General features: G+C 38.4%; 1 protein-coding gene across 3 annotated transcripts in view; it reads left to right on the top strand.

Moving 5' to 3' along the window:
- The window catches only part of elf1 (E74-like ETS transcription factor 1), a 103,753-nt gene that overhangs the window by 56,839 nt on the left and 22,596 nt on the right, over positions 1–24,318 (top strand). For all 3 annotated transcript variants that reach the window (XR_007440908.1, XM_022683651.2, XM_022683650.2), the window contains exon 2: positions 16,508–17,010. Coding sequence is in view for 2 of the 3 variants with exons in the window: in XM_022683651.2 (XP_022539372.2) it covers positions 16,939–17,010 (72 nt within the window). In the remaining variant the exon portion in view is untranslated. The remainder of the gene's footprint in view (positions 1–16,507; positions 17,011–24,318) is intronic.

Consider the following 24,318-nt stretch of genomic DNA (forward strand, 5'->3'; position numbering starts at 1 on the left):
GTAATGTATGTTGTTGTTATTTTTACTTGTTCTATACATTTTCTGTTCTGTTCTGTTTTTGTTCTGTTCAGTTCATCCATAGTCTAAAGGAGGGGTCGTCAGTAGGCGGCCCACAAGCATGAAACATCTGGGGCATGAGGTTGTTTGAACTATAATGAACAATAATGAAAAAATAAATAATTAAATGCTTCTCTGGTGAGCTTTTGTTTACATCCCTCCCCCGTCTCTCTTTGTCACGCTCGGCGTGACTTTAGTTTCCGCCCGTTCTCGTTTTTCCTCCCGTTCTTGGGCTCCCTGTCTCCTTATAAGGGCGTTTTTCCGACCGTGTCCCAATTCACTAGCCGGGGCAGTGGTAGTGTATTGGACCGTGACCCTGATGACATGGGTTCAATCCCACATGAGGAGCGGTGTGTTTATTTATTTACTTATATCTTTCTTCTTGGGTTTACCTGCTTTGAGATCAACTGTTCTGCAATTGGGTTCAACAACCCTCTGGGCTGGAGAGCTACTAGTCTGTAGCTCCATCCCATTACACTGTATTGTTTCCGTGTAATGGCCAGGAATATATCTGTTCCCATCCACCTACAGTATATAGCACAATCTGTGCCTTTTCACTGTGTATAATATCATTACATATTATTAAGTATTTATTTGATTGCTATTTACTGTTAACTTATGTACAACATTATTGTACATAGTGTAGAAATCTTATACTATTTATATTAATATGATCTAGTTTTGCAATATATTTTGACAAGATGCATTAGATAAATTCTGCTTCTGTAATATAGCAAATTTACTTTTTTTTCTTTAGGATACATATATTATTTATTAACTATAATATATTATTGTGACTTTCACCCGCTAGTTCTGATTAGACATAGGAAATATATAGGAAACATATTGTTTGGCTGTACGTACGACGTGAATGAAAGTTTGTAGCGTAAAGTAAGAGGGGTGTAGAAGTTTCCGATCTGGTACTGAGAGAACGACGTGTTGTGCTCTGTGTCTGTGGTCTAACAGTCAGGAAGTAGCAGAACCCAACAGTGATGCATTTCCTGTCACTGCAAGATTCACAGGTCAGTTTGCGGCTGTCCTCTTTCTGTTCTAAATTATCAGCATTTATTTTAACCTCTCTCACCCTCCCTTCTCTCTCTCTCTCTCTCTCTCTCTCTATATATATATATATATATATATCAATGTCACAAAGGCGTGAAAAGTATTCACTATTCATTACTCTGTAGGTAGAAGTATAGATACTAGAGTTTAAAATACGTCTGTAGCTGCTTAAACTTCTTAATCTTTAAGTAAAAGTGTTTTAAAAGTACTGGTTTCTAAACTACTTAAAGTATAAAAAATAAAGCCATTAATTAAAAAAGCTTAGGCCACACCCACAGAGTCCTATAGTGCACTACACCCCACCTCTCCCAAAAGCACATTTTTCTAAAAGCTATAATGACTATAATGTTAAAATATTAAAATGTTAATGTTGATCATATAATTTGGGATTTTGCACTCGGCTGTTCTCTAGTGTTTCAGCTGCATATATGCCCCATTGAAAATGAATGTATTTTACATACAGAGGAATGTAAATATATTAGAGAAGCCTAGTTGGACTTGAGTTTGTCTGGAGTTCTCAGGTGTGCAGGTGTGATGGATCACAGTATAAACCAATAGGGAGTCGGAATGGATGGAGAGATTTATCTGGATACACTCTAAGAAATATAAGTACAGATTTGTACTTAAAAGAGTACAAAGCTTGTCGCTGGGGCTGTACCTTATATTGAGGCACAAAAAAGTACCTTTCAGTGAAAGTCCTTTTTTGTACCCATGGTTTTTGTGGCAGTAAAGATCATAAAGATTATAAACATTATCATCAACTAAATATGGCTCAAAAACTTGATGATACAAAATTGTCTGGCTTTCAAATAAAAAATGTGCAATTTAAATATATATTGTTCATTAGTACAGTGATGCAGAATACATAATGTACCTTTTGGTTGGTTAAATGGTACAAATTTGTACTTATTGCTGTTAGAAATGACTTTGTACTTCAGAGGGAACAAATCTGACCCCGTAAAGACCAATATTGTACCTTTGAGGGTACAATTATAAAGAGTGTACCTTCGAGTACAAAAAAGTACTCATATCGTACCTCTGTTTTTTAGAGTGTAGGGGTTCAAAGTTGTTTTAAAATGTAAGAAGTTTAAGGTAAAAGTAGTCTAAAAAAATAATAATTACTCCAGTAAAGTATAGATAATCAACATTTCTACTTAAGTAACGTAACAAAAGTATTTGTACTTCGTGATTTAAAGGAGAACTCTTGTGTGAAATTGACTTTTGCTGAAGTAAAACATTAGAAAGAGCTATAACCTTTGTTGAATAGCCCACCTCCGCTCTCCCACAGCTTTCCGAGATACTTAGTTGGACTGGAGTTTGTCTGGAGTTCTCTTGAGTCTCTGCACGGATCATCTTCATACTAGGCTACATACAGCTGCTATGTTCTTGCTGGAGTGTGTGTGTGTGTGTGTGTTGGGGGGGTGGGACGTGTGCAGGTGTGATTGATAACAGTATAAACCAATAGGGAGTCGGAATGGTATATGTTTATACTTCTCTACATCCAATCACAATCAGATTCACTCTATCTGGATGGAGAGATTTATCTGGATAGGGGTTTTATTGAACGATGAGAAGCCGGAATGAAACTGAGCTGAAATTAAATAGGAGTAACGAGGCTGTTTTTATTAAAATGTAAGGAGTAGAAAGTTCAGATAACTGTGTGAAAATGTAAAGTGAAGTATAGATAACCTACATTTCTACTTAAGTAGCGTAGCAAAGTCTCTTTCTCTCTCTCTCTCTCTCTCTCTCTCTCTCTCTCTGACCACCATAAGTCTTAAACGTGTGCAGTGTGCTTTTTGCTAACAGCTCAGCTTGGTGCCGTACAGTCTCGAGCTCAACACTGTCGTATTGATTCGCTCTGACAGCAAAACATTTACCAATAATTTAGCCATTTAGAGTCTGATCATATCTAATAGTGCCTGTGATTTGATTCACCATAATAAAAGCTGATGTGAATTCAGTGTGTAAGAGAAAGAGACATCAGGCTACACTACTGTAGAGTAGCAGAGTGCCACTTTACAGCATCATAACATCATTTTTTGGTCTCAAAGCCAATTTTTTATACTTACATCCCCATAAATGTAACTATACATCATTCAACACCTACAGCAAAAAAGCAGTGATTGGGAAAAAATGAAGAGAGCACTTCAGTTTCTGAATCAGTTTCTCTGATTTTGCTATTTATAGGTTTATGTTTGAGTAAAATGAACATTGTTGTTTTATTCTATAAACTACAGACAACATTTCTCCCAAATTACAAATAAAAATATTCTCATTTAGAGCATTTATTTACAGAAAATGAGAAATGACTGAAATAACAAAAAAGATGCAGAGCTTTCAGACCTCAAATAATGCATAATAGTTTTCATGCATCTTGGCGTCATGTTCTCCTCCTCCACCAGTCTTACACACTGCTTTTGGATAACTTTATGCTGCTTTACTCCTGGTGCAAAAAAAAATCAAGCAGTTCAGTTTGGTGGTTTGATGGTTTGTGATCATCCATCTTCCTCTTGATTATATTCCATAGGTTTTTAATTTGGTAAAATCAAAGAAACACCTAAAATCCTTTAATTTCCCCCCAAAAAATGTCTGTAAACCTTATAATCCTGTGTGCCTTATCATTAAGGCATTAAAGAGCAGTAAAGCCACTCTGCTGAAGTACAGCGTTATGCAGGAGTTTTAGTGAAGTTTCTCTAGCACTAAGGCTGGAGCAGTATTAGCATTAGCCGCTAATATCACTCTGGCTTACTGGAGCACTCAGGGTTACTCAGTGTAGCGCAGTCAGGCGGCATTTACTAGCGCTAAGCGCTGCTAGAGAAACATGGCCATACCATTGTTCCTTACTGTTGTTGCTTAAAATGCGCCCTTATAATTTAAAATGCGATAATATGTATGTGTAAAAATTGACCATACCTCTGTTGCCCTCAATGTACTTCCGAGTCAATAAAGCTTTATAATCTTCGCTATTAAAAGTAAAGTAAAGTAAAGCTATTAGTGTTATCCAGCCCCGCCCCCTGCTGTCTACATTCTCCCGAGCCGAGCTGAAGTGAGATCAGTGATAAGCCCAGGTCTCGGGTGGGTGTGGGGCTCATACCTCAAAGCTGAGCGGGGAGCGCCTGGGGGTTCAGTGGGAAAGTACAAGAGTTACGAGAGATCAGATTAAATTCCATTTATCTTCAGCAGACGGCAGCTCAGCGCCGGCCTGTGTGGAGGATTCCTCTCTCAGGCTTTTTAAGAAATTTGTGGCTGGTATGATGACAAAGCGTACAGTGGGTACAGTGGGTTTATCACTGATCTTTTTTCTCCTGCACTGCATTTATTTGTTGCTTTTGTTTTTATTTTTGTGTTTGTTGCACAGTTTAGCACCTGGTAGCTGTTAGAGAATACCCTCAGGCTTTTTTTTTTTGGCAACCATGATCAACAGCTCGTATGCTGCCAACCAGTGAAGTATAATACAGCTTTTATTTCTATTGTAGCTTAAACACGTTGTAAAGGCTGTACAAAACCAATGACTGTATATAAACATGGATGTTGTGGTTCATTCTCATCAGAAATGTTCAATTAATCTGCTTAACTACAGCTCAGGTGCTCCATGTAATGCATATTGTATTGATCTTTAGGCAAGCAATCAACATTGCACTGTACAGCTTGATTTAAGGCGTGTCAGTGTGTCGTCATAACAACATAACACAAAAATGTGCTATCATAACAACAGGAAAAGTACAGCTTAAGCAAAATTCTCAAAATCCATCAACAAATTCTCTTAAATAACAAAAACAGATGCAGAGCTTTCAGATCTCAAATAATGCAAAGAAGACAGGTTTATATTTTTTAAAGTTTCAATAGTTCAGAAATCAATATTTGGTGGAATAACCCTGGTGGTTTTTATTCACAAATTTTTGCATCTTGGCATCATGTTCTCCTCCACCAGTCTTACACACTGCTTTATGCTGCTTTACTCCTGGTGCAAAAATTCAAGCAGTTCGGCTTGGTTTAATGGCTTGTGATCATCCATCTTTTTATTTTTGATTATTTTCCAGAGTTTTTTTTTAATTTGGTAATTTGGCTTATTATTTCCACAGCTGTATTAGCATGGCCATTGGTCAGTCATTAGTATTGACCACGAGTTTCGTACTTAATACATATTAAAAAGGGTCATATTAAAAAGGTATTTGGATTATTTGGGAAGCCTTGTGATCAAGAGCTTGGGATCATTTCTCCTTCAGAACTGCTGTTTGGGCAGTTTGGGCCATTCTCCTCTATGGGATGTAGCTGTAGAATTTGGTCGATAGTTACTACTTGTTAGATGGGTTTTAAAGGTTAATAAATCTAAAAATATTATCACATTATGGTGCAGCGCATGTAGTGTTGCGAAACTGTTATTGTGAAACTGGCTAATATTTATAGAATAGCAACGTTTAGCCACGCCCCCTCTAGAATGTGTAGTTGTCCTTTTTATATCCACCACTGCTTTTCCCAGTAATTCTCTCTCAGACTGGCTGAAACAACTGGATAATTTACTGTGTTTTCAGACTTATTATGAGCGTATAAAACCAGCAGTGATGATTAGGCTGCTGCCGCCGCTGCCAGATGAATAAAAGTAATTATTTAAATAATAAAAAGCAGACCTGCCGCCCTTCCTCCCCCTGTTTGCCTCTCTGTTGGCCATCATCAGTGCCAGCGAAGGCATGAGTCATGTCCTCACAGGAACTGGTGAAAACAGCAATGTTCAGCTGATGGGAGCCCGTGACCTTGTAAAAGCAGCTTTGTTGTTCTGCAGGCTGATGGAAAGAGTTCTGCCCCTCCACCCGTTATTCTCTCGTTCCCTCACTATCAGTATTTCCCTCGCTCAGCTCAGCATTCCTGCAGTCTGCTCTCAGAGATCATCACTGAGTCATGCTCTACTCTTCAGCCTGTTGTTTTTACTCTGATTGTACTGAGAGACTGGGAGACTTACTGACTAACACACTGAACTAACTGCCAAAATGCTCATGTTGGGCTCTCATAGGTGAACCGTAGGCTTTTAGAGGGAAAAAAATGAAGAGAGCACTTCAGTTTCTGAATCAGTTTCTCTGATTTTGCTATTTATAGGTTTATGTTTGAGTAAAATGAACATTGTTGTTTTATTCTATAAACTACAGACATTTATTATACAAATATTCTCATTTAGAGCATTTATTTACAGAAAATGAGAAATGGCTGAAAAAACAAAAAAGAAGCAGAGCTTTCAGACCTCAAATAATGCAAAGAAAACAAATTCATATTCATAAAGTTTTAAGAGTTCAGAAATCAATATTTGGTGGAATAAAATCTTACACACTGCTTTAGGGTAACTTTATGCCTTTACTCCTGGTGCAAAAATTCAAGCAGTTCAACTTGGTCCTTTTGATTATATTACAGAGGTTTTCAAATTGGTAAAATCAAAGAAACTCATAATTTTTAAGTGGGGTCTTATTTTTTTCCAGAGCTGCATATTATGATTAGGCTGCGTTGTAGGCTGTAAGAGCAAGCATCATTTTCTGAGCTGTTTACTAAGTTGTACTTGTTGTGTGCTATTCTGTTCTTTCTATAACTATTTCAAATCTATATTTTACCTACAAATAATAGGATTAAATAAAAATATATATATTTTATTCACCTGACGACAACATTCAAAGTAGAATTATTGTGTAAAGCAATTGATATTGAAGGTCAGACAGTACACAGCAGGATTAGCCAGCAGACTTTGTCGGAGTGAGGGATCTATACCTAGTCTGTCCATGGCAAGTCAGCAGATTAAGGAGAAGGAGGAACTGTCGAATAAAGAGCTTTGTGCTTCTATCACAGATAAGCATGAACCATCTTGTTTGTGTTTTGTACAAACTCAGCCTTAATATGTTGAGGCCAATAAAAGCTGATTTGCATAAAAGTGACAGAGCCCTTAAACGTTTTGTTTTGAAAAAAGGACAGAGAGCTTGTAGAGACCTCTATACAGTATGTGAAAGTGATTTTGCATAAAGTACTTAATGAACATGTTGTTTATAGCCCATAGATGTACAGTACGGGTATAATATATCCCCTTTTAGGAGATGATATGAGGTGCTCTTCAGATGTTTTAGAGTTAGTATCTTGTCTCTTTTTGGGTGAATCTCTGTTCAGACGTGCACACGGAGAAGGAACATGTTCAGAAATGCCAGGAATACCAGTCCTGTGTCCTCGCCAAGAAGGGAAGACCTCTTTTTAAGGCCTCTTTATACTTCCTTTCTTTTATCTCTATATATCTTTCTATCATCCCTCTTCTCTCGCGCTCTCTTTTCTCAGGATCTTGTTTTTCTCAGAAACAGCTGACTCCACCGTGGCTATGATGTCATATCCCATATATGGGAGTCTTCTGCTTATTTTTTTCATCTTTTATTCATGACATCAGCTGAGGGTCACGCCGCACACTGAATGCGTGTTCTGCAGCAGCGTGAGCGAGCGCTTGGTTAGATCAGTGTCTCTGTATCTCTGGAGTCTGAATGCTCTGTTTTTCTCCTCTGGATTTCTACAGGCTGCAGAGTGACTCACGCTTCAGTCAGTCAATTCACTTAAATCACCTCCTTACATGGTCAATAGTGAGCTCAGCACACACAGAGATAAACACCGGGGGGCTGAGGGTCCTTTTTGGGGGCTGAGGGAAGAAATTTGTCCACAAAAATCCTCAAAAAGCCTCAGCTTGTTTGTTGGTCCATCAGCCTGCGCAGGTTTTTTCCTCTTGCTCAGAGATTAAACCAGTGATTTACAGTGAGTTTACATGCTCTCAAAAATGAATTAATAATCAGAGTGGAAAAGAGAATATGGATAAAATATTGTGTTTAATGCTACCAGTGTGCCGGAACCACCATCCCTGCTAGACCTAATACTGTATATTCATTCTAAAATCTGGGGTGTCGGGTTGCTTTTCGCAGGAGTTCTTCTTCTTCTGGCCACATCACGCGTCTTTACGTACTTTACGTCACACGTACAGCCTCTAAAAGAGGATCCGGCTCAGTTTTACTGAATGTGAGCAGCTGGTGGAGCATTGGGGACTTCAGAAGGGGAAACTCAGAGCTCAGTAGCTCTTTCACCCATAGTAAAACCAAAGAAACAAAGGAGTGAAGTTTCACTTCACTATTAATTTACTATGTAGCAAAAATAATAAAATGAATAAAAACTTTAGAAGAGAATGTTTTATGAATACAGGATTTATAGAAGGTGTTACATAGTTTTCTAATGGATCAGATCCAGAGCTGAAAGTACCCTGTTAGATGTTAGATGTTGTTGGACAGGCCGGGGTTTGCCCTGGTGTGGACGGAGTGTATCACTGACAGGCTGTGCGCTCTGAGTGTGTGTGTGTGTGAGAGAGAGTGTGTGTGTGTGTCTGTGTGTGTGTGTGTGTGTGTGTGTGTGTGTGTGTGTGAGAGAGAGCCCCACCCAGGCGAGTGTTTGCTCACTGGAGTCTTGTGTATTGAGTAACTCTCCAGCAGGCCGCCGCCACTATCTCCCTGCCAGGACCCAATGACGCTCCGCTGCTCCCTCCACCCGCCACCCGGCACAGACAAGGCCGCTGTTGTCATGCGCTCTGCAGGCATTTGCAGGCCGCTGTCATGGTGGCAGGGACCACTCACAGTGCCTCCCCCTGTGGTCTGGGTATACTAGTTCATCTCAAAAACTTAGAAAAAGTTAATTTATTTCAATAATTCAGTTCAGAATGTGAAACTCAGAATATATGTTTCTTTTATTGCTCATTTATTATGACTTACAGCCAATGAAAACTCAAAAATCAGTGTCTCAGAAAATTTGAATATTAAATAAGACCAATTGATACTTTTGGGGCAATGTGGGCATTGTGCCAAGTCCTGCTGGAAAATGAAATCCACATCCCCATAATGTAACGCATTGGAAGCAGGATGCAAACGCAAGAATCAAACAAACCAGAACTCTGTAGACCACGAACAAAAAGCATGACAGAGAACAAAGGAGCACATGGGGTATTTGTACACAGGCACAGACAAGGCACACCTGTGGAAGTAACGAGGGGGCAGGGCTACAAATGAGACAGGAGAGATTACAGATGACAGGGCGGGGCTAAGGTGGAGACAAGACCAAAACCAAAAAGTAGAGCCATGTGAAGCACATGGGGAGGTAAACAAAATGGTTTGGAGAGTCATATTTATTTTAAATTTTAGTATGATGTTCTTTTTATGAAATTATGTGTTTGTTTTACGCCAGATATAACGGGACACACATCTTCCAATTTTTTTTGGAATATTTTCCCCAAAGTTCTGGAGATCATCAAGATTTTAGTTGGTAAATGTGAGACGGGAGGTTGTGTTGTTTTTGGTCAGCAGTGTTTTTTATCTTGGAACTCTCCCATGGAGACCCTTTTCACCCAGTCTCTTTCTTTCTTTCTTTCTTTCTCTTATTGAATCATTAAAACTGATCTTAACTGAGGCTTTAGTGATATCCTGCAGTTCTTTAAATGTTGTTCTGGCTTCTTTTGGGATCTCCTGGATGAGTTGCTCATGCCCTTTTGGAGTAATTTCGGGGAAGGTTCACCAGTGTTTCATCACTGCAAAAAAAAAAACATTGGCAAAAAATAGATAAGATTGATTTAAATTGAGACATAAATGCTTAAATTAAGCAACAAAAAAACTGCTAATGGGGTAAGCAAAATTTTCTTAAAATATTAAAGTATTCTTAAAATAAGCAATGACAAAGCCTCAAAATGAGTGAAGTAAGACTCAAATCAATCAAAAATATTTTCTTTTTTATATACAGCTTACATTTCTACACAAGTAACAGAATAACTTGACTGGTGGCTTCTTGTGTTTATCTTGAGTTTAAATTACTCAAAATAAGGTAAGAATTAAGTGAGTCTTATTAGGATCATTATTCCTAAAATGAGCAAAATAATCTTACACTTAAGACTGAGACTAAACATTCTTATCAGAGCAGGAAATAAGATTTATTGCTTTGAAACTAGATAATTTCACTTGCTAAGATTTCGTTTTTGCAGTAATGTTACACTGCAAAAAAATAAATTTTAGGAAGTAAAATTGTTAAATTTCAAGGCAATAAATCTTATTTTTTTCTAGTCTTACTAAGCATTGTATAAGTGTAAGATTATTTAATCAGACTCAGTTAGAATTTTCACCTTATTTTAAGTAGTTTAAAAAAGTCACCAGTTAAGTTGTTCTGTTTCTTGTGTCCAAATGTAAGCCAAAAACAGTGATATTTGCTTGATTTAGGTGTTACTTCATTCATTTTGACACTTTGCGATTGCTTGTTATAATAAATATAATTTTTCTTATATATGATATAATATAAGACAAATTAGCTTACCCCATTGCCAGTAAATAAACATCTTAATTTACATATATGTTGTCTAGTTTTTGCCAATGGATTTTGGCAGTGTGTAATATCACTGACAGTTGGCTGTGGAATATTTAGTAGTGAGTAGTGAAATTTCACGACTGGACTGGACCCATTCTTTCACTAATGTTTGTAGAAGCAGTGCTGCTTTTATTAAACACCTGTAGATCCATGGAAGTTACCGATGTGATCTGATGTGAATTTTGGGATTTTCAGATGGGTGTGTGAGTTCTAGCCCCAGAGTAGTCCGCTGTGTTGAAGCTATAGGAGCCTCTGCGGGGTCAGGCCTGTTTTTTCAGTTCTGATTACTGGAAGAAGTTTAAAAGAGAAAGCAGAAGTGAAAGTGGGAGGCGGGTCTGAGTTTTATGCTGGACTGTGTTCAGATGTTCTGCAGACTCTGACCTCCTGCTCCAGCTGCAGTGAGGAGATTACAGTGGGTATAGGGTTCACTGCTTCCCTGACCTGTGCAGGAGTGCAACAGTAGCCCTGATAACCTGCATACAGTACCGGCCAAAAACATTTATTTTATTATTTTATAATGATCTGCATTGTAGATTAATACTAAACTATTCCAAACTATGAAGAAAGACTAAACAACCCAGAATATGTGTTATATTTTAAATTATACTTCAAATTAGCACTTCTTTCTTAGCACATCTCTGCATCTTCTTAGCCAACCTTATGAGGTAATGTCTCCTGGAAGTCAGGCTTTATTCAGTTAACAGCTGTGCTGAACTCATCAAGAGTTAATTACTTAAATTTCTTGTCTCTTAATGTAAAGTTTGAGAGAATCAGTTAGTAAGTAAAGTAGTGAAGAGGTAGAGTTACAGGTATACAGTGAATAGTGAATATTTGAGTAATGTTCTAATCCAGATTTTCTCATGTGAAGTCAACGCAAATACCATCAAAAAGGTTATGATAATGATGATGAAACTGGCACTCATCAGGACCATCCCAGGAAAGGAAGAGCTGTTGAACAGGATACATGTTTTCATATGTGTTCCTTCATAGTCTGGATGACTTCAGTATTCATGTACTTTATTTTTCGGACTATAAGGTTGAAGTGAAGTGAGCTAGGGTGTCGCCATGTTTCCATTCTCTTCCAATGGGGAAGCCGAGGAAAGCGCCTAAGTAAAAAAACTGTAATTCTTTAAAAAAAAACATTTTTTTTAAGTTAAACGAGCACTGGATATTAGTCTACACAGATTTCTCTTGTGAAAACTGTTTATTTGGGTGATTAAAGTGCTTCTGTTTATTTAGAGTAAGCCTAGATTTCCAATATTTAGTCAAAAAGAGATTTTCTTCAGTGACGTTTCTCCAGCACTAAGGCTGGGTGCAGCAGCATTAGCATTAGCAGCTAACCTCAGCGCTAGCAGGACATAATCGCCACCTAATAGTCTTAGACTAAGGAACCCTAAATGTGTCCTTTAACCCAGGGCACTTTCAGCTAATGGTTCAATGTACTCATTCCCCTCTGAATGGCGAAAGAGCTAGTGCTGCGGTTAGCGGCTAATGCTAATACTGCTCCAGCCTTAGTGCTGGAGAAACTTTACTGAAAACTCACCCTTATAAACTCTGTACTTCAGCGGAGTGGCTTTACTGCTCCTTAATACCTGACTGGTAGAATTCATACATAAGAAGCACCAGATTATAAAGCGCACTGACGATTTTTGGGAAAATTAAAGGATTTTAAATGCGTTTTACAGTCCGAAAAACACAGAAACAAAGAAAAATACTGAATGATATTGAAAGAGGTGTGTCCAAACTTTTAATTTGTACTGTATATCTTTTATCAATCCCCCTAATTATAGTTAAAATACCAAGTAAATTTATATTTTACTACCATTCTGACTGAAAATACAGTTTGTGGTGATAATACCAATCTCGTATCAGAGACAGTACGGGTGTAGGTGGGTGGAGGCAGGAGGCAGATGTAGCTCTCTGACTGTGGGAGCTGTGGGAACACTGGGAGAGCAGTGCTTGGTGCTAATGGCTTGGGGGATACAGTCGGCTAAAGGCTAATGATCAGGCTAATGTTTCAGCCTCAGCCACTCGATCCTCCTCTCCTCAGGGCAGATCAGCTCAGCCTGAGGTCACATTCCCACAACCAGCCTTCTGCTCCAAACCAGCGTTTATCTGAGTTCATTTACTCTACAGGACAGACAGACAGACAGACAGACAGACATACAGACAGTCAGGTTCTCTGATTTTGCTATTTATAGGTTTATGTTTGAGTAAAATGAACATTGTTGTTTTATTCTATAAACTACAGACAACATTTCTCCCAAATTCCAAATAAAAATATTCTCATTTAGAGCATTTATTTACAGAAAATCTAATAATGCAAAGAAAACAAGTTCATATTCATAAAGAGTTCAGAAATCAAATTTTGCTGGAATAATCCTGTTTTTTAATAACAGTTTTTATGCATGTTGGCATCATGTTCTCCTCCACCAGTCTTACACACTGCTTTTGGATAACTTTATGCTGCTTTACTCTTGGTGCAAAAATTTAAGCAGTTCAGTTTGGTGGTTTGATGGTTTGTGATCATCCATCTTTCTCTTGATTATATTCCAGAGGTTTTCAATTTGGTAAAATCAAAGAAACTCATCATTTTTAAGTGCTCTCTTATTTTTTTCCAGATTAGTAGAATCACTTTATTAATCATAGGTGTTTTTTTTTTTAAAAAGGCAGTCGCTCAAGGTACAGAAGAGTAAGAGTAAAAATCAGGGTGGGTTGACGCGAGAGTTCTGCTGCCTGTTTACTGTAAATACAGCATCGAGTTTAGAGAGATTTTTTTTTAAGTTCATTTCTTAATATCAACTAAAACAAACAGCAACTGGATAAATGGTTAAAGGAGATGTTTAGTACAGAATGTTAACTAAACAGAGTGCCAGATTTTCATTGACTTTGACATTTCCTTTCAAAAATATTCAAAAATATATTTATTTAACTCTTAACACTTTTAATTTTCCAGCTGGTTGCTATTTTGTTTGCCGCAAACCAAACCCAACCTAACAGAAATCCAACACAAACCACACCCAACCCAACCAAACCCAAGTTAACCAAACAATTCCAATCCACCAAAAAAAAACTTTAAATCAAACCCAACCCAAATCAAACAAAATTTAACCAAATAAATCCAATCCAAACCAAACCCAACCCGACCAAACCAATCCATATCAAAACTTTTTAAACCCAACCAACCAAACCCAAACCAAAGTTAACTAAACAAATCCAATCCAAACTAAAAAAAAAACTTTAAACCAAACCCAACCCAAATCAAACAAAATTTAACCAAATAAATCCAATCCAAACCAAACCCAACCCGACCAAACCAATCCAAATCAAAACTTTTTAAACCCAACCAACCAAACCCAAACCAAAGTTAACCAAACAAATCCAATCCAACCTAAAACATTTTAAACCACACCCAACACAACCCAACAAAAACACAACCAAACAAACCAAACCCAGATGGTTGCTATTTTGCATCATCATAAATGCCATGTGGTATTTGTATTATTTGTATTAATTTTTCATTTTTGTTAACCATTTAACATAGTGTATTGCTCTAAACTTTCGTTCACTTATTCGTCTGAACACAGAAAGTGGTTTATTTGCCATTTTTGGCAATTTGGAACATTTTTTTGGTTGTTGAAAATATTCTGTGTTGCCCTATTACAGAATTTAATTGATTGCCAGATTTGCATCAGTTTGGTTTAGGGTTGAATTTAAAGCAGATTTTGGCCAGATTTAATGTTTTGGCTCATTTCTGGCTCGAGCACTGTATTTGCCAGCATCCCGGCTGCTCAGTATAATACAGCAGGACTGTATAATACAGATACTTTTTAATACAGAATATTGCTTATGTGGCAGCTGAGTTATGAGTTAGAAACCAAAAGCACTAAAATCTCTGTATAGCTTTTTTAATCCCTGCAGAAAGTGTGCTGCTTTAGCAGGAATGATTTTGTGATGGAAACATGACGCAGATACTGGAGCAGTAGCTGGAATCAGGGCTGGATCCACACTGTCTGCAGTAATAAAGGACAAAGACAATCGAGTCTCTGCTCCTTCTGTCCTTCAGGCTCCTCCTTTCAAAAGCAAACGAGCCCCACCCGTCTACAGCACACTGGAGCCTATTCTGCCCACGGTGATCCAGTACCACAGTACCACCACACCCTCCAACCCCCAAAACCTTCTCTTCCCCACTATTTACCCCCCTCCCAACACCAACCACGGGTTTGATCTTTAACCAGACACCACCAACAGCCCCCCCTTACTGCCTCCCTCATGCCCCCCTGGACTGGAAAGGGTGGTCTGCTGAGTTTCGTAATGATGTGAGGAGGGGTGCGGTTCTGAACTTTGGAAGAGACGTGTTTGGTTGAGTTACGTTTCCATGCTTGTTTTACTCCTAAAACATTCTTCTTTTTCTGAGAGAGAGGGAGAGAGAGAGGTGTGATAATCAGGCCATCTGAGGTCATTTCCTCCCCGAGTGTGGGAGTGGAGGGCTGAGTATCACCATCAGGTCTTAATGAATGAAGACGAGACCTGGCAGCAGGGTTGGCGTTGAGCACATGGCCGCTTGCTGCATTTAAATTCTTCTAATAATGACTACAGGATCTCCAGATCTTCTTTTTATACTTGTGGTTTGGTTTCTTTGGTTACTTTGGTTTGTACAAAATAAAGGAATTTATACACTGTTTGACTGGTTTGTCATACTGTATTGTTTGTGATACTATTATTTCGATTTTTAAAACAGTTTAAACTTTCATATTGTGATAAACGTGTTAGATTGGGTGTAGTTTGTAGTGGTTTATTAACAAGATAATTTCTACATCTATCAAATAATGCAATATCTGCTGCTCCTCTGTGTTCATTTGTACAGAAATAAACACTAGACCGGACCATAGAACCTTCTTCTTGTATTTACAGCCCAGAGAGAATGTTTTGTATATTAGTAATGCAACTCAAACCCAACACATTTCAAACTAAACCAAACCCAACACAACATAACCCAACATAAACCCAACCCAAACCACATTTAACCTGACAAATCCAACTTAACCCAACAAAAACCCAACCAACCAAACCAAATTTAACCAAACAAATCCAATCCAAATCCGAACATTTTAAACCAAACCCAACACAGCCCAACCCAACATAAACCCAATCAACAAACCAAACAAAAAATCAAACAAACAAATCCAATACAAACCAAATCATTTCAAACCAAACCCAACCTAGCAGTACCCAAAAAAACCAACAAACCAAGTGCTAAGCCAAAACCAATCCAAATTTAACCAAACGAATCCAAACCAAAACATTTCAAACCAAATACAAGCCAAATTTGACCAAACCCAACAAATCCTTTGGGACATCTATGAACTAATTCAGACCAGAACAAAACAACCAACCACATGTGTGGAAAAAAACACCTGTAGAACAACCATATTTTGACATCACATCCTGTGTTTGGATCGTTTAGATGCCATTGGCTTGCTCAGGCATTGTTCACACTTACTCTAAAGAACTGCATCATCAGAGCACATTATCTCACCACGGTTCGTTTTAATTAAACACCAAATCACCAAAGCACGATCTTAATGGGAATGTGAAGCCGGTTGAGGACGCCGCCAGTGATCACTTAATGGCGTAACACGTTAATGGCTCTCGCCGCTTTAGTCCTGAATGTATAAACAGAAGCGAGAGTGTTGTGGATGAGGGGGAAGTGTGCTGATGGATGAGTTACTGGAAAGCAGGGCTCATTTTTCCACCCGGCCGCTTAGCTTTGGCTTTGGCTTTGGCCCGAGTGCCTCCCAGAGATCTGACAGCGAGCTTTTGGCTGCGTCAGCCTCGGTCTTGGAGGTGATGAGCAAAAATCTCCCACAGAACAAGGGAGGGCTTTGCTGCACTCGTTTTTTTTTCCGGGTACAGCTCTGTCCCTGTAGTATTGCCTCAGATTAACTTTGATCACAGAGTCGTAATGTGATTTTCTCTTTCTCTTTTCTTCAAGGTGTAGAAGCTCCAGATGCCGCCAGAGTGGCACTCAGCCTGAGAACCAGGGAAGAGCCGCCACCCTCCTCCATCAGACGCCGCCACCCACAATCCCCCGCCACTGAAAAGCAGCCGGCTGAGTGAGGAACAGAAAGAGAGAAAGAGAAAGAGAGAGAGAGAACAGCAACACAAAAACCTAAAGCAGAAAAAGGGAACTAGGAGGGGTTGCGCCTTTTTTGGTCCCCAGTATCGCCTCTTGTTTGTGAAAGCAGCAGAATTTCCTCAGCAGTGGGCCGGCCGGACTCCGGGTCTTTTTCTCGTGGCGAGGGGCGTGGTGGTTTGGTGTGGAGAGCGTGGGGGATTCTCTGGAGAGGCAGGAGTATCTGCCTGTCAGTCTGAGCCCTCCCCAAAACCCCGCCCCCCCATTCCCACACCAGCTGCTGAAGCACCATGACCACTGCAGTCCAGCCCAGCGAGCTCGTCTTTGAGTTCGCCAGCAATGGCATGGATGAAATCAACCAGGTAACCAATGTTCCTCACTTACTCGACCTTCTGTACCACTTTAAAAAGTGAACTCTGGTGTAAAATTTACTTTTGGTGTAGTGAAACATCATAAAGAGTACTAACCTGTGTTGAATAGCACATAGCTTTACGAGCATTTCCAGCAATTCTGTGCTTTTTGCCCAACACTCTTTACAACGGCCGCTTTGGGGCATTTAAAAGTGCTTTTTTACACCAATATTCAGGCTCAAAGTAGCTCCACAAAGCATTAATAACTTAAAAACTGCACAAGAAGCTTATTAAAAAAACACTATTTACAACCCGTAGCATCGCCTAATCTCCGGGTGCAGCCATCACTGTACTGATCATGAATTTACTTGGGTAAGATGGTCCAGTCCAGCCCAGCGAGCTCGTCTTTGAGTTCACCAGCAATGGCATGGATGAAATCAAGCAAGTAACCAATGTTCCTCATTAACTCGATCTTCTGTACCACTTTAAAGGAGAACTCTAGTGTATAATAGACTTTTGGTGTAGTAAAACATGATAACAAGTACTTACCTTTGTTGAGTAACACATAGCTTTACAAGAATTTCCAGCAATTTTGTGCTTTTTGCCCAGAACTCTTTATAACGGCCGCTTTGAGGCATTTTAAAGCGCTTTTTACACCGTTATTCAGGCTTAAAGTAGCTCCGCAACTCATTGGTAGAATCCGAAAAGCCCTGACATTTGAAATAAGGCCTTAATAACTTTAAAACTGCGCAAGAAGATAAAAAAACACTGTTTATAACCCGTAGTGTAGCCTAATCTCTTGGCGCTGCCATTACTAAACTGATCAGGCCAATAAGGATTATATTTTCAGTAGTACATGATAAAATGAAACATGATCAGGATGTATGATCAGATATTAAGAAAACATGCTGAGTTAAAGTACTGGCAGGTCTTGTCAGCAGTGCGTCACTGTGCACCCTGAGGTTGCCAATACACAACAGCGAGCGAGCGGTGCTGCAGCATGGAAGCTAGCAAGCAGGGCTGGTTCAGCTTTACCTTGCTACACAGCCTAAAAAGCCTCAGCATGTCTCAAAAAAGCTCAGTGACCAAAGAAGGAATAAAATTAGAGTAAATATTGGCTGCGAGAATGTTTCTCTGCCTCTGCTACCAGCTCTTTAAAAAATATACTTGTGGCTTTTAACCCTTAAAGAACTGAAAGGTTAAACAACTGCCAGAAGAGGTAATAAACCTATAATTACTTCTGTAATTACATCACTATTACATCACTATTGTTGTAGTGATAGATTGCCATGCATTTAACATTCCCTGGTCCACAGTAGTAGCAAGCGCAGTGGGTAGTAATTATGGTGACTGGCGGCTTCTGGCTAGAATTGTCCATGTGAACAGTAAAGTGACACATTATGTGGGACATAATATCAGTATTTGTCCTGTAAGTAAATCTGACAGTAGCATATATATATATATATATATCCAATCATTATTATGTAATATATGTAATATATATACACACATATACATCTACAGTACCATTCAAACGTTTGGACACACCTCTTCTCTCTCCTCCACTATGTTTTCTTTCTTTTGAGGATGTTTTACACTGTGAAATTGAATATTAAAGACTATCATAAAGCTATACAGGAACACATGGTAAATTATTTTGAATAATAAACCAGAATATATTTCATTTAAAGTTTAGATTCTTCTTAATAAGGATCTGCAGACTCTTGGTGTGATTTTAATCCCAGTATCTTCATGAGGGAGAGTCACCTGGAATAATTTTCTCAGCGTCTTAAAGGAAGAAGGAGTTCCTGGAGGTGCTGAACAATAGTTGCGGCTTTTCTTTCTTCACACTGTGAAGCTCCAGCTCATCTCAGATCTCCTCAAATCACCATCTCAGTTCATCAGGTTTAGATCAGGGGATTAATGTAGAGGAAAAACACTTTTTTATACTGATTTTTATACTACGTACAGGAGTTCTATATGTGTCCCTTAATTACAGTATAGTGTCTTTAACCAAGATTATCATCTACAATGTAGAAATGTAGAGATTAAATAAAGACAAAATGAGAAAAGCATATTGAATGGGAAGGTGTGTTCAGACTTTTGAGGGTTTTTTTGTACGTGTTTATTTGTAAAAGTCAACTTCTGTCTTTTGTTTCTCGCCTCCCCCTCGAGAGGATTGTTTTAGAACAGAGAAGTGCTGAGGGGGGTTGGGGCGGTGTGTGTGTGTGTGTGTGTGTGTGTGGGAGGGGTGTGGTTAAAGGTCCAGGCCTTTGATGCCTCCTGTGCTGACGTGTGTGTGTGTGTGTGTGTGTGTGTGTGTGTGTTCGGGGAGAAATGACTGTGAAGGATTCTGGCAGAACTCAGCTGGTGGAAAGTGTGAGATGGGAGCCCTTCCAGTGTGTGTGTGTGTGTGTGTGTGTGTGTGTGGAGATAGAAGGTAGCATCTGTGGTGCAGAGGTCATTGTTTGTTTTATGCAAATGAGCAGACTTGTGCTGGATTCCGATTGAGCCCGTTAATCATATGCGCTCCGAATAATTTAATATATTTGATTGATGCCGTTTTTCAGAGCAGATTTCGGGTCTTTTTGGATCCAGATCTTTTAATCTGGTTCGGATCAGAAGCAGCATCTTGATTCTGAAAGCTGATTGGATCTGGGGTGTCTGCTGTGTGTGTGTCGGGACACATATTTGCATGTTTTATTTGTTTATGTAGATGTGTATATGTGTGCTTGTGTCTGCAGAGTAGCAGTCAAAAGTTTGGAAACACCTACATTCTTATTTATTTTTCAATGCAATTCAATTCAATGTAGCTTTATTAGCATAACTGTAAATTACAGTGTTGCCAAAGCATTATAACAACTAACAACAACAATGATATATGAACATACATAACAGACATAATGACATTTATAACAAAAAATAATTATCATCAATAATTATAATTTTATAATAATAATGATTTTCTCTGGGATGGTGTCCCCAGGATTTTAAGGGTCTTATTTTTTTTCTTTATTTATTATATTTTATTTCTTTATTTACTTTATTATTTCTACATAGTAGATTAATCTCGATTAAAGACATGAAAACAATTAAGGGAAACTTAATTAAGGAAATTATGTAGTAAACAGATAAAAAAAGAGAAATGTGATACTTTCAGAATTCAGAATCTAAAGTAGTAAACTTTCTAAATTCTGGATTATTACTAAAAATAATTCAGAATGTTTTCCTGTATAGCTTTTTCTTTAATTTTAACAAATTAAAATCCTCTGGAATATAATCAAGAGGAAGATGGATACATTTTTGCACCAGGAGTAAAGCAGCACAAAGTTATCCAAAAGCAGTGTGTAAGACTGGTGGAGGAGAACATGATGCCAAGATGCATAAAAAACTGTGATTAAAAACCAACCAGGGTTATTCCACCAAAAATTGATTTCTGAACTCCTAAAACTTGACTATGAATACGAACTTGTTGTTTTCTTTGCATTATTTGAGGTCTGAAAGCTCTGCTTCTTTTTGTTATTTCAGACTTTTCTGCAGATTGTCTGTAAATAAATGAGAATATTTCTATTTGGAATTTGGGAGGAATGTTGTCTGTAGTTTATAGAATAAAACCCCAATGTTAATTTAACTCAAACATAAACCTATAAATAGCAAAATCAGAGAAACTGATTCAGAAACTGAAGTGCTCTCTCCGTTTTTTACAGAGCTGTATTCATACGTGTGGAAAACGACTCGCTCTATTCAGGTCTGTGAACTGAGACGATTCAGGCTTAACCAGTCGGACCAGTTAGGACGCTGTACTGGAAGAGGGCCTGTTCCACCCTCAGGTCTCCTTTTGTTCTAAAATAACTCCAGCATCTCGGCCCCGCCCTTCTCACGCTATGTTACGCTACGTTACCGCGGGGGTGCGCATGTATTTTAACGTAGTGAACGAACATGTATGTGGACCATTGTTTTCAGTATCTGATGTTCCTTTTTGTGCAGCAGTAACTGTAGCTAAACATGTCCACACACTGTTTTTGATTAGTCCTGAATTAATACAACATTTCCACTAAAATAAGCTCAGGACTCTGACTTGGCTCCATTCCAAAACATTAACGACTTGTGTGCTTTGGGTCATTGTCTTGGTGCATGGCCCACATTCCATTGAGATTCAGATTGTCCATCAATGATGGCAAAAACAGGCAACGACAGGCAGCAGTGTTCTTTTGTTCTCAGCATTGCTGTTCATTGTTTTAATGATGGTGGCCAGTGATTTTTTTTAAAGTCTGTAAGTTTGAGTGTTTGGTGAGAACTGGTGTAATTGTGCAGAGCATGCTAAAAAGTACTTTTAAAACATGCATTTTGATGCAGTCTCTTTCAAAGTGAATGAATCTGACGATTTTAGCCAAAATTTTGTTGTGCTCGTTTTTATTTTGCCAGATCTCTTCAGTTTTAATCAGTGTGTTTCTTTGGTTTAACAATATGTGATTGAGAAGAGTTTGCTATTATTTGCTATTATATCTCCATGTTCGCAGTAGCTCTAGTTTCAGCACCATTAGCAGCACCATGGCTGCTCAGGTAACCAGCAAAAGCTGTTATAGATAGAAAACGTTTTTTAGAATGTATATATACGGTATTTTTTGTACTATAAGGTACACTTAAAATCTGCGCTAGCTATTTCCCTGTTCAGAGTAGAGTAGTTAAGTATTATCAGTCTGTATCCTGCTCTTAACCCCAACTAGCACTACTGGAGCAGCATTAGCATTAGCCACTAACCACGCTCGCTATTTCCCTGTTTAGAGGGGAGTATTATCGGCCTATAGACTGCTTCTAAACCCTGGCTAGCACTGCTGGAGCAGCATTAGCATTAGCCGCTAACAACGCTAGCTATTTCCCCGTTCAGAGTTGAGTAGTTAAGTATTATCAGTCTGTATCCTGCTCTTAACCCCGGCTAGCACTGCTGGAGCAACATAATCATTATTAGCTATTTCCCCGTTTAAAGTTATAGGCCTGTAGCCTGCTCTTTACCTGTGCTAGCATTGCTGGAGCGGTTAGCCACTAATGCTAATGCTCCAGCCTTAGTGCTGGAGAAATTTTGGGAATCTACACTTACTGTAAATAAATGTAAGCACTTTTTATTACAGTTTTGTTTACTTAGCTTAGCATAGCTTTACTTAGCTTAGTTAGCTACCCACCACCACCAGAAAATAGATGTTTATTGATAGTGAAATTTATAATATAGTGTATTATAGTCATTATAGTTTGTGAAATACTGCATCTGGTTTGCAGGAATGTCAGCAAAAGCACACTAATTATTGGATTTTGTTTTTTTCAGTCTTTTTAGTTTTAGGTTAAGTTTTGCAGAGATATAGAAGATTCACAATTTTGTAAACTGTATTACTATACTGTATGTGTGTGTGGGATGTTTGTGAGTGTGTGTGTACATGGCTTTTTCCACATGGCCTGTAAATGTGTGTGTGTGTGTGTGTGTGTGTGTGGAGTGTGTGTGTGTGTGTGTGTGTGCGTGTGTGGGGGACGTGTACAGCTGTGTGTCTGGACTCTAATCTTCAGCTGTGCTGGATCGGGTTCTGCAGAGTCAATAATTACCACCATAAGTCACGACATCATGTAATAACAGTGAAATTATGTTAAGCCTGTGTGTCTGAGAGCAGAGAGAGCCGATAGCTAACTACTGTAGCGCCGTGTGTATAGAAAAACCTAGATACATCCCTCACAACATCATTAAAAAGTGACTTTATTTCAGTAATTCAGTTGAAAATGTGAAACTCTATATATTTTATAGACGTATTAAACACAGAGTGATCTATTTTAAGTGTTAATTTCTTTCATTGTTGATGATTATGAAGCTCACAGCCAATGAAAACCCAAAAATCAGTGTCTCGGAAAATTAGAATATTATATAAAAAGACCAATCGGTACTTTTGGCAGTGTGGGCAGTGTGCCAAGTCCTGCTGGAAAATGAAATCTGCATCTCCATAAAAGTTGTCAGTAGCAGAGGGAAGCTGTAAGATATGAAGTGCTGTAAGATTTTGTGGGAAAACAAAACTGCACTGACTTTAGACTTGATAATAAAACACAGTGGATCAACACCAGCAGATGACAGACATGACTCTCCAAACCATCACTGATCATCAGTAAATTTTACATTTCATTTAAAGTAAATCAAGGGAGCAGAGTCTGGAGGAAGAGTGGAGAGACACACAGTCCAAACTGCTCGAGGTCTAGTGTGAAGTTTCCACCAATCAGTGATGGTTTGGAGACAACTTTTATGTAGATGCGGATTTCATTTTCTAGCAGGAAGTGTCAAGAGTTCTTGAGACTTGAATTTCTTAATTTCTTAATGTGTTCGAGAGCATCAGCTGTGTTGTGAAGAGGTTGTGAAGAGTTCTCCATCAAACCAAACTGATCTGCTTGAATTTTTGCACCAGGAGTAAAGCAGCATACAGTTATCCAAAAGCAGTGTGTAAGACTGGTGGAGGAGAACATGATGCCAAGATGCATGAAAAAAAACTGTGATTAAAAAACAGGGTTATTCCACCAAATATTGAATATTTCTCAACTCTTGAAACTTTATGAATATGAACTTGTTTTGTCTTTGCATTATTTGAGGTCTGAAAGCTCTGCATTTTTTCCAATTTTCTGTAAATAAATGCTCTAATTTACAATATTTTTACTTGGAATTTGGGTGAAATATTGTCTGTAGTTTATAGAATAAAACAATAGTGTTCATTTTACTCAAACATAAACCTGTAAATAGCAAAATCAGATAAACTGATCCAGAAACTGAAGTAGTTTTTTCTTTATTTTTTCCAGATCTGTATATAATAGAGGGATTTTGGTCACTTTGAGTTAAATTATTTTTATTAAATGAACACTAGGCTTGTTTTTGTACTGTGAACGTATGGTGGTGTTTAGAAAGCTGGTGAATAAAAAGAGCATTCAGATCAGAGGGATGAGCTTCAGGCTACTGGTTCTGTTATAACGGAATGGGGAACTCAGATATGCAAATCCATGATCTTTATCTCTTATTTCCCTTTAGAGATGTGCTCGATGACAGGGATGAGGAAGAGGCCCGTTCTGAGGCTTCATGTAGAGGAGGAGCTATGTATTCTCCTGTTTTCTAATTTCTAACGATCTGATAATGATTCTGACGAGGATTAGCCATTAGATAAACATGGTATAAACTGGTATGTAATGTAGCGTTAATATTATTTATCTGATAGTGTTGGGAATGTTTTATTGGGAATGTATAGCTCTAATGCAGCCGTTGATTAAACTGTGATATGTAAAGCATCTCAACCTTTTATAGAGTAA

The sequence above is a fragment of the Astyanax mexicanus genome, chromosome 10 (genome assembly GCF_023375975.1).
Source record: "Astyanax mexicanus isolate ESR-SI-001 chromosome 10, AstMex3_surface, whole genome shotgun sequence".
Lineage (NCBI taxonomy): Eukaryota > Metazoa > Chordata > Actinopteri > Characiformes > Acestrorhamphidae > Astyanax > Astyanax mexicanus.